Source organism: Chinchilla lanigera, unplaced genomic scaffold (genome assembly GCF_000276665.1).
Source record: "Chinchilla lanigera isolate Chin_1 unplaced genomic scaffold, ChiLan1.0 scaffold00023, whole genome shotgun sequence".
In the NCBI taxonomy this organism is placed as follows: Eukaryota; Metazoa; Chordata; class Mammalia; order Rodentia; family Chinchillidae; genus Chinchilla; species Chinchilla lanigera.
Window position 1 is genome coordinate 2,274,813 of NW_004955424.1, and position 11,457 is coordinate 2,286,269.

The 11,457-nt window shown below is 51.2% G+C and overlaps 1 protein-coding gene across 1 annotated transcript in view; it reads right to left on the minus strand.

Moving 5' to 3' along the window:
* The window catches only part of Tcf7l1 (transcription factor 7-like 1 (T-cell specific, HMG-box)), a gene marked incomplete at its 5' end in the record, with an annotated part of 146,608 nt that extends 135,237 nt beyond the window's left edge, over positions 1 to 11,371 (minus strand). The window contains 1 exon segment of the mRNA XM_013514629.1: positions 11,244 to 11,371. Coding sequence (XP_013370083.1) covers positions 11,244 to 11,371 — 128 coding nt within the window.
* Between the last annotated feature and the right edge of the window lie 86 nt (positions 11,372 to 11,457).

Sequence of the window (11,457 nt, forward strand, 5' to 3'; positions counted from 1 at the left end):
GGCAAGGACAATGACAATGACAGAGGTGAAGAGGAGGAAGAGAAAAAGGAGGGGAGGGGAGGGGAGGGGAAAAGAGGGAAGGGAGGGGAAACACAAATAAACACCTGTAATCCCAACACTTTGGGAGGCTGAGGCAGAAACATGAGCTCCAGCCCTGACGCTCCAAGGAAACTGGTGCCATCTGTGTGCGCTGCCCGGCCCTGCCTCAGCCTTGGGCTTCACTCCACATGTCCCACATGCCTTTCCTCTTTTCAATGCCGGGTCAAAGGTCCTGCTCCATAAAGCCTCCAGCCTCACCGTCCCAGCCCCGTACTCTCCTTAGGAGACACTGGGAACACCCAGTAAAAGCAGTCCTACCCCAAAGCCCCCTCCCGACCTCCCTCCCTGATAAGCACCAGTGATCTCTTTCTCTGACCTGCTTTGCATGTCCAGGCTGGCCTTTAACTCTCTATGCAGGCCAGGCTGACCTTGAACTCACAGTGACCCTCCTGCCTCAGCCTCCCAGAGTGCTGGGATTACAAATGGATGCCACCACACCTGGCTCACTTTTTCTTTTCTTATGTTGAGACAGAGTCTCCCTAACTTGCCCACACTGACTTCAAATATGTAATCCTCGGGGCTGGGGATTTAGCTCAGCGGCAAAAGCGCCTGCCTGGCAAGTGCAAGGTCGTGAGTTCGGTTCCCGGTACGGGAGAAAAACCAAAAAAAAAAAAAAAAACCAAAACATATGTAATCCTCCTGTCTCAGCCTCCTCAATAGCCACCTCACCAGGCTCCTGAAAAGCATTTTATAACACAAATGCTTGCGTTGCTATAAAGTAGATATGTTTTCATCTCACATACTCTAATCCCCCTATTATACCTCCCCCCTACACATCCCACCTGGGAAAGTTTCAGGAGATGATATAATTAATAAATAATAAGCAATGGCACTGTCAAATGTACGTGCACAGTGATACTCACACCCATACAAGACAGTGAGATGCCCGTAGGAAATAGCAACAGACTAAGGCACCTGATGTGCCTTCTATTACTATGGCGATGTTTAAGAGACCATGTTTACTGCCTTGATAGGGAGGGAGGAAAACACAAGGGAATTTGGAGCGGGGAGAAATTCAGTAGATTGGGAGGAGCTGCAGCTCACCAAGAAAGATGAAGAGCGCACTTAACACCCGCCTGAGACTTACACTGAAGACGGCATGAGGGCTCTAACCCCACCCCAGGCATGAAAGGATCCCATACAGAGAGATCTCCTCATCCCTTCCTTATGTGCACACGTTGCTGAGCGCCGGCTCCACCACCTCCAGGAAGGTGTCTCTGGATCCCTACTTCCTCTCATGTGACATGCAGTGTGGGGGCAGCTGTCACAGTGGGACAGAGCATCTGGACCGCTTTTCAAAGCAACATTCAACAAATGAATCACAAGCCAGGTGCGGCATGACAGTAATCCCAGCACCTGAGAGGCTGAGGCAGGAGGATCACTACTATAAGTTCAGGTCTACTTGGGCTGCATAGCAAGTTCAAGGCCAGCTTGGACTACATAGTGAGACCCTGTCTCAAAAACAAAACAGAAGAATCACTTATTACACAGCAGGTGGTTTTGTTTTGTTTTGTCTTTTTTCAGACAAGGTCTCCCTATGCAGTTCAGGCTGGCCTTGAGCTCTCTTTGTAGCCCAGGCTGGTCTTGAACTTGCAACTATCCTCCTGCCTCAGCCTCCTGAGTGCTGGGATTGCAGGCATGCGCCACCACGCCTAGCAGTACACATCAGGTGTTATGTTGTAAATAAAGAACCATTTTGTCATACACTGACTCCAGGCACTTGGGACCTCCCCAAAGGACAGGGTAAAGTGCCAGAGCACACAGGTAAGCCCTGCTCCCGTGTCCGTTATCCTAACGCTCTCGGGCAGCGCCAATGTCCCAAGCTGCACTGCTCAACTCAGGGGTGGACTGAATGGCTCCTCCCAACTCAGAGGGCTACAGGGCGAGCAGGCAGGGTACCTGACAAGAACCTCACCCAGAGGTGTCTTACAAATCCTACTGATGTTGGCAGTCCCGCTGTATTCTTTCATGGAATATATGTACAGAGAGGAATGTGGCTCCCAATCAGAAATCACCACAGCTGACAAACCTGGAGCTTGTAAATGGACCTGATTTCCATTCCACCTTTCCTACTTTTTTTGTTTTCCTTCCTCAACACCAGACCCATCTATTTCTTTGTTTGGGTTTTTTTTTGGTACCAGGAATCAAACTCAGGATCTTGTGCTTGCCAGGCAGGCGCTCGTGCCACTGAGCTATATCCCCAGCCCAGACCTATCTATTTCTTAATCATAGTTTCCATCGCTCATATTTATGTCTTTCTGGGTTTTCCACACATTTGCTGTAGACCTTCTTACAAATAACAGCCCCGTCCACCTGACGAGGTCTGAGACTTTCACCTCAGTAAATTCAGTGCCTTGCCAGTCAGGCCTCAGGGCCTTGGCACGGAAGGGCTAACCCAGCTCCCACCAACCACACTCAGGGCCCCACCTATTAATCTTTCCACTGTGCTGTTATTTTCCGGAAGGGACCACCTACGAGATAATTTGGGAAGTAAAGGCAAAAACACCAAATTTCATTCATTTAATTTCTGTTTTTTGGTTTTTTGTTTTTTGAGCAAGACAAAAGTCTCCCTTGTAGTTCAGGCTGGCCTTGAACTCAGTATGTGGTCCAGGCTGGCCTCTAACTCATTGCAATCCTCCTGCCTCAGCCTCCTGAATGCTGAAATTACAGGCATGCACCACCATACCCCGCCTCATGATTTTAATTTCAAACCATGAAACACAAACACAGAGAAGGCAGGATGGGAACTTCCAGAAAAATGGTGTCAATGTTTTTAAAGGGTTTATTTCTTTAACAGCCAAATTACATTGCAGCAGATTTTCATACACGATTGGCCCTGATTTCTGATTTACAGGGAACTTAAAGACAGCAACTAAGTTACCCAATATTTAGTAAAATGAGCCATAAGCAAACAACATTTGCACACTTGCTTTATCAGAGCTTGTTTTGTTAATCAAACTATGTTGCAATCCGTACTACAGAGAAAGCAAGTGAGTGGGCCCCTCCAGGGGCCTCACTGAGACACACGCGTGTTCTTCCACTGCTCACCGATTTCTCACCGAAAACCAGTCTCCAGCTCCCGAACAAGTCAAGTGCTGTAGACAACCATGTTGTCCCTGGTGGCGAAGCTCCTGGGGCAGTGGGCTGAAGGTTGCTATGTATCCAGGCAGCGCGGCCCTGGTCAGGACAACTTCAACCGCTGTCACTGACTCGGGTTTGCAGAGCTGGGACAAACCTCCCCACCCTCCACCCCAGCTGACAGCTCCCATGGGCTCTCTGAACAGGGGAACAAAGGTCAGAGGTCTTCTCCCAAGAGGAGGGACCGGGGCTACCAGGCCCGTGTGTAAAGTCCCAGGGGAGAATGGGAAGATCTGGACTTCGGAACTGCAACCACGTTCAAATTGTGTCCTCTCAATGACTAGGGGCAGCGTGACCTTGTAGGAGACACTTGACCTCTACGAGTCTTTCTGAATGCAGCAAAATGGGAACAACAAGCACCTACTGTGAGCTGGCCAGAAGCCATGAAAAACGCTTAAGACTTTAGTAGGCCTTGCTAAGTGCTTTCTGAGTGGGGAGAAGCCATCTACGCATCTCAACAACTCCAATGAAATGACTGGAGATGTATCTCAGGGGTCAAGTGCTGACCTGGTGTGAATAAAGTCCTGGATTCTATCCCTAGGACCACAGAACAAATAAAACCAGAAAGCATAGCCATTTTATCAAATATTTGCTAGCATTCAAGTCTTTTCTTCTTTACTTTTTTGTTTTGTTTTTGAGATAAGGTCTCACTATGTAGCCCAGGCTGGCCTTGAACTTGCAGCGATCCTCCTGTCTCAGCCTCCCAACTACTGGGAGTATAGGTGTGTGCCCCCATGCCCAGCTTGAATTAACATTTTTTAGTTGTCTGGGAGGCTGAACACAACTTCCAATATTGGATAGCCATTTACAGTCTATTCCTTTGTGAATTGTAGGTCTATGTTTATTTTGTACAATCAGGCCTTTGGTCCTTCTCTTAAAAATCAATTTTTGAAAATGCTGTAACAGTTTGAAAGCATGAGTGTAAATTCACTTCCTGGCCTGGGGACACTAGATAACTAGAATTATCATCTTTTCATGATTTCCACAAAAATTTGTAAAAAGAGTCATGTTTTTCATTTTTGCTTTTGTTTTTGTTTTTTTAAATTTTTTTCCGGTACCGGGAATCGAACTCATGACCTCGTGCTTGCCAGGCAGGGGCTATGCCACTGAGCTAAATCCCCAGCCCCAAGAGTCATGTTTTTAAAAGAACATTTTTAGCCGGGCGCGCTGATTCACGCCTGTAATCCCAGCACTCGAGAGGCTGAGGCAGGAGGATTGCCCCAAACTCGAGGCCAGACTGGGTTATATAGTTAACTCAGGAACAGCCTGAACTATATACAGCAAAACCCTGTCTTAAAAAAACAAAACAAAAATTTATGATTTTATTTTAAACTTGGAAGTGTACCTCTGAATTAAATGTCCACTTCGTACAAAAGACTGTAGATTACATACCCAATGAAAAGGAAAGACTCAGAATTTAGAAATTTGCTTTATAACCTTAAATGTATCAACTGAGGTAAGTCTGAGCATCTGGAAATACTTTACGAATGTCAGAAAAAAAGCCAGTGCCTGGGGTTATTCCCTCAGCTGCACGCCCAGCCGGAGGAAATGGCCAGGTCCCCTTTACTCCCGTCCTGTCCCCTCAATCCCAAATGCCAAGGTTTTGGAAACTGTGAATTTCATCCAATCCAGCTCGGGAGGAGATAACACAAGATACAGGGCACACAGAAACAGACTGGCCAAAGTGGGATAGCTCCCTTCGTGCATGCTGAAGTGTCCTTCCCGGTCCCCCAACTACTTATTCCATCCCAACATCTGTCCGCAACTGTAAACAAGTTCTATTTGAGCCCGCCCTCTATCTCCCTTGAAACCAGCAGCTCCAGATGTCAGAGAAAAGCATTTCCCAGGTGAGTCATATCTTTCAACCAATGCATAAACACTGCATTATTTAACAGGTCGCTCAAAGGTCCCAACATCTCTGGCTTCATAATGAGGGAGACGGAAAGAGCTTCATTTCCCCACAGTGCACAACCCTCCCCCCGCCCCCGCCAGCCGACCTGCCCTTGGTTTTACTGAATCAGAGAGTCACCCACGCGGCCCGGTTTCCACCCACCCGCGTCTCCCCCAGCCTCCTCTGCTCCTCGGGCTCACCTGGGACTCGGAGAACACAGGAACTTCAGTGCTCTCCCAGGGAAGGAAGAAGCCTGTCCCCAGCCACTCCCTCCACCCCACCTGACTGCTCCTCCACGCAAGACCCCCACGCCGCCATCCTCAAGATGCTTTCTCCCCAAGCCTGGCTCCTCCCTTCCCTGGGCCTCCCCAGCCGGTCTTCCTACATCAGCAATCTCAGCCGGGGCCTGGGCAGCTTTCAGGTAACCGGAGACCACGGGAAAGGTGGGAGGTGCCTTTCTCTCCCTTCCGTGCCATGATCTCGCCCAAGTCCCTGAGCCTCCCTGAGCCTCCCGCCTCGCCAGGCTCATTCCGTCCCCTCCAGGGACTGCTCTCCCGGCCCTCTCCAGCATCGCCCTGTCACCTTGGTTGTCATTATCCTCCACACCGTCTCCTTGAACTCAGTGTCCCCAAGGAAGCCACACCGTTCCCCATGAGAGCTTCTCACAGACCGTGGGCTCTGTCGCCGCCGAGCTGTGCGGGGCACGTTTGTCCAGCACTGGAGGCAGCAACGGAAGCCAGGGTCCCACCTGCAGAAGTCATCCTTCTGTCGCCCAGCTCAGACTCCCTCCAGATGCGAACAGTGACATCCCCTGCTTCTCCTCCAGGGGCACTTTCCCACCCAGCAAATGCAAGCAACCACCCCACCCCACCTCCCGCCGCAGCTCTTCCTTTCTGCTCTGAAACTTCAGCCCTTTGCCCACCCCCGTGCCTCGCTATTCTAGCTCTTTCTAGGTTCTGCCCCTCCAAACTACCTCGCTCTTTCTAAGCATCGGTGCCACACGTGGGAGTCACAACACTGCTCTGCACAACTGTGTGAGCATGGGCATGCATGTGTGCTGCCAGGCTGGAACCCGGAGCCCTGCACAGGTCGCGCAGGCTCCTCTACAGAGCCCCCGCCCAGCCCTGGGCATCACGTGCGGTGCTCCTCTGCCTCTTCAGGAAGACCAGATTCCTTCCCTGGGGTCCAAGCTTCCCCTACCCCGCTCACATCTCCTTCCCAGCAAGTACAGTAGAACAAGCTGTGTCACCCCAAGTACCTCTGAACTTTTCCTCCCTACCTGGCTTTGCTCTCCCTGTGCTGCTTGCATCTCAAGATGGGAATGAAGGAGGGCTTCCATCCTTTAAATACCTCTGTACTGTTCAACGTTTCTTAATGAATAACAAGAATTACTTTAAGTTTAAAAAACAACTGACTGCCAGGGGTGTTGGTACACGCTTAAATCCCAGTACTCGGGCAGGCTGAGGCAAGAGGATGGCCATGAGTTCAGGCCAGCCTACGCTACACAGTGAATTTAAGGTCAGCCAGAACTACAGAGCAAGACCCTGTCTCAAAAAAAACAAAACAAAACAAAAACAAGTGGCTTTCAAGGACTAGTTTATTTGTTTGTTTGTTTGTTTTCCCTGGTAAGGGGAATCGAACTCACAACCTTGCACTTGCCAGGCAGGCGCTGCGCCGCTGAGCTAAAACCCCAACCCATCAAGGACTCGTTTAAAGCCACCTTCTGCACATGTTTCCTTGACCATCCCAGCTCAAGGAAAATTTCCCATATTTCTCCTTGTTCTAATAATGTGTCCTCCCACTTAATTGCATCTTACCACAGACTTCCTCTTGCAGTGCTAATACTACTTCTTCTTAACTTAATTTTTACATCCAGTAGAGCAAAGACTGGGTCTGATGCATTATATCTTCCCCAAATTCTTAGCCACTGCCCAGGGCAGCTACTGACAAACATTCATTGAAGTGGTAAGGGAGTTTCTAAATCTTTAGGGTGCAAATCTAAACTTTCCCTGGTTAGAAAATAAAAGTTATCTCTCTTTGGAATGTAAGTAGGGTCTTCGCGTTACAAAAGACTTTTTCAGGGGGTTCATCACTCAAATTCTTTTTTATTCCACAATTCATTTGGTAACAAGCTTGTCACTTACTGTAAAGGCTGTAACACTGTTTGTTAAAGGGGTGTGTGTGTGTGTGTGTGTGTGTGTGTGTGTGTGTACCAGCCTACTTTCTCTCAAGAAGCCCTAGAATGAGATCAATGATGAATGAGACCAAAGTATAACTTTCCAAAAGTATAACAAGTCACATATTCTGACCAGATCCACTCTCCCAATTGAAAAGGATTTTTTTGTTGTTATTTTTTAAGACAGAGTCTCACTATGCAGTGCAGGCTGGCCTTAAACTCACTATGTAGTCTATCTAGGTTGGCCTCCAGCTCCCAACGATTCTCCTGCCTCAGCCTCCCAAGGGCTGGAATTACAAGCGTGCACCACCACACCTGGCCCTAAAGGAAAAGGATTGCCTGGGTTTCAAGCCCTTCTACAAAATTTGAAACCAAATGCCACCCCAGCAACCCAAGTGCCAGAACTTTAGCAACACAGGCAGGGCCCCCTCAAAAGCTCACTCCATGTGAAAAGCCCTCATTAAACTCAGAGTTATATTTAGGAAAAAATGGAACAGAAGTTATATTTAGATGAAATGGCTTCAGAAAATTTTACCAAAAGCAGCTTATGCTGATCCTCTAAAAGAAAAGATTTTCCTTAGCTGTTACACACAATTCCCAAAAACAAGCTCTGGGAGCAGACAGAAAGATTTCTGCTCATCTAGAAGAACAGGACGGGGCTGGGGATATATAGCTCAGTGGCATAAGTGCCTGCCCCGCAAGTGCAAGGTCCTGAGTTCAATTCCCGGTGCCAAAAAAAAAAAAAAGGAGGGCCTGGGGTGTGGGGAAAATTAAGGCAGGAGAAACAGCACAGGACACAAAGCACTTAGAAATGCACACACATTCAAAGAGCAGAGCAACTCCAAAGATCTGAGCTGAGATGATCTGAAGCAGTCTGCCAGTAACTCCTAAACTTAAGCACGGGACACACAGACGCCCTTGGCAAACACGCTGGCCACTCTACCTAGACACGCTCCTCTCCCAGATGTCACCAGCACTCACACCGAGACTACGCCCTCACCTTGGAGCCAGCTTGCTCAACACATGCAACATCTTTCTTTTGGCCCTTCTTGTCCATTTTTTTTTGACATCTATTTTCTAACGTATCCACTTTAGAGGTGGTTTTGTGAACCTGTGAAGTCTTTCCATGAATGACTGCAAAATCTGGGCGTAGCTACCGGAAACAGAACCGGTCAGTGTCAATGGTTCCTCTCTTCACAGGCCACAGGGCTCAGAGGCTTGGAAGTCACCCCAGGTTAAGGGGCCCTCTTCTCTAAAGAGCCTCAGGAAGAGGCCACTTCCAGGCCGGAGGGCAGAGAGCAAGGTGGTGATACATGCAGGGAGGGGACCTGGCTGCGGGGCTGGCCCACAGCAATTGGGTCAGTGGGTGAAGCTGCGGAGGCCGGCTGCCTGCTGTCCCTGAGGGCCAGGGACGCTGGGGAAACACTGCAGACAGTCTCCCAGCGGGAATTTTCAGAAAATGTTAGAGCAGCAGACTACCCGACTTGATACCGCTTAGAGGCCTCACAGCAGCAAAGCCCGCAGTTGTGCAGTCTGGAAGTGAAACGAAAGACCTAAGACGCCAAACACAGAGAGCAGATCCTCTGTTCCAGGGACCTCCTGTCCCCAGGCCGTCAGCTCCCTCCCTCCCTTTCCTCATTCTACATCTATCATTTTACCAGGCTGGGAACACTGTCCACTCTCCAGGGAAAATCACATTAATTACCTTGATCGAGTCACAGAGAGGGAAATCACAACCTCAACCCCTAGTACAATCAAGTACCTAAGCAGCTCCTTGCTTCTTTCCTTGCTGGCCCAAGGATGGGTCACGTTCGAAAAAAACTTGTTCAAAGAAAACTTGTTCGGTACAAAAATGAACTTTGTAACTGACCAGGCAGGAATACTACAAGGGACACAGAAACACTGGGGGAAGCCCATGGAGGTGGCACATGCTTGTGATCCCAGCACTTAGGAGGCTGAGGCAGGAGGATCACTGAAGTAAAAAAAAAAAAAAAGAAGCCCTGGAGGGATTAAACTTATTCTGTAAGCCAATGTACTGGGGAGGCAAAAGATGGGGAGCACGCTAAGGTCCCAAGTAGGTGTCTCAAGAGGGTGGGAAGGGGGCAGCACAGGCAATGGCTATAAAGGTGAGCTGGGGTCACCAGGGGAAAAGCAGACTTCTCCAGGAACAGCTCTACAACCAGGCCTGGGCTTAGTCATGAGGAATCCCAGATGAAGCCTTTGGAAGTTCTTATGCAAAAGAACACCTAAAATGAAGGCAGGGAGGTCGGGGAAGATACACAGTCTCACTTCCGCTCCTGGTGAGGAGGCACCCACAGACAGCAGTCTAAGTCTTTGAAACCAGCAGGCTGCGAGAACCCTAATGTCCTGAAGGATAATGGTGCCTGCAGGAGACCCCTGGTGGAGGGGGCAAAGAGCCTCTGCGCGACAGTTTTGGAGGCTGCCACTGCCCAGGACCTCGCTTAAGGCTGACATACATGGGGGGCTCCAGGCCCCTCTCCAGGCAGCCTCCCCACAGACGGGAAATGGGGACTTCAGGGCAAACACCCCGCCTCTCCTCAACCCGGGTAGGCACTGGAGGTCTCCACCTCCTCCGTCAGCGGGTGAGGGGGTGAAAATCATCCACTTTCACACACTTTTCCTTGAAATAAGAATGAGAAAAAGAAACCGCCACAGGCCAATATCCAGCTCGCACTCGGGACCGACACTCCGCTTCGGAGACGCTCCAATCCAGCAAGGCCGGGGATGAGGGCTCTCCTTCCTCCCAGCCTGCTCCCTGGACCAGAGCCTCCCACACCCCATCCAGACAGCAGCGCCCCTCCGAACTGGCTGCGGAGGACAGGGCTCTCCACCTGCGGCCACAGGATGACAGCAGCGACAGCCCATTCAGCGCCTGTTTCTCCAGCTGCCCTTGGTCATCATCATTATTTAGAGGTAACTTTAGCATAAAACGAGCTTGCCCACTCGTGAGGGCCCAACGCTTTCTGTCCCCCAGTCGAGAACGAACTGGCCGTCACAGGGAAGCTGATCGGGAAGCAACGAGCGGGCACAGGCGGCAGCACCAAGCCTGGCACTCAGTAGGCGCTCGCCCGAGCGCTGCCGTCGGACCCAGCGCCTGGGCAGGGAGGGAGTCAGGCTCGGGGCACACAAAGGCCTGGCCAGCCCGGGGCTGTACCCCTCGCTGGTGGAGGGGGGGGACTGAGAGCTGGAGAGGGGGCGAAGGAATCCGCCCTCATTTGCACGTTGTCTGGGGCCCAGTCAATTTGCTTAATCACCGCTCTAAATGCCAGCGCACAGCACACAATGCGCGCCCATTAACAGGTTTAAAGTGTCGCAGCGCTCGCTTTAAATGAGAAAAGCCCGCAACAAAGGGGGGAAAAAGCCAAGTTCCTCAACTGGAAGAAAGCCTTGGGTAGCCCTCGAAATCTCTCTTGCAGTTCAAAATCCAGAGCTCCGCAGCAGAAACGCTGAGGCCCGGGAGTGAGGGCTGCGGGGTGGGAGGTAGTTAAGACAACCCGGGTTGTTACGAAGCAGCTCACAGCCAACACTGAACCCGGAGAACTTTAGGGCTACGTCAACCCGGCTCCTCCGGGCACTGCCCAGCTGCCAAGGAAAGCCGGCCCATCTCTAGAAAGGAGAGGGAGATAGCCCAAAGTGGGCACGAGTCCAAGTTTTCACTTGGGACAGGCAAAGAGCTTTGGAGGCTAAAGAAGATCCCCGAGGTGGACGCCAAAGCCTCGACCCGCAGTGAAGGAAGAAGTTAAAGGAACTTTGCCTTCGGCCAGACCCGGGCCAGCGCGGCCTCACGCTCGGCGCCGCGGAGCAGCTCCACCCCGCAAACGAGTTCGGCCGGGGATGGCGCGGCGGCCCCCTCCCCCACCCACGAGAGCCGGGGGGCTCCGGCCCGGACCCCACCCCGGCGCGGCGCCGCTCGCTCACCGTGCGCGCTCCACCCGGCGACAGGGGTCCGTTGGAGAGGTACGGGCTGCTCAGATCCGGGATCATCAGGAAGGGGTACCCAGGGTAGGGGGGCCCCTTAAAGTATGCGCCGTCCTGAGGCCTTCTCACTGCAGACAAAACCGAGGCAGGGTGAGGCCCGGGCCCCGGGACAGCGCCACAGCGGGGGGCTCCGGGCGGGGGCCGGGACCCGGAA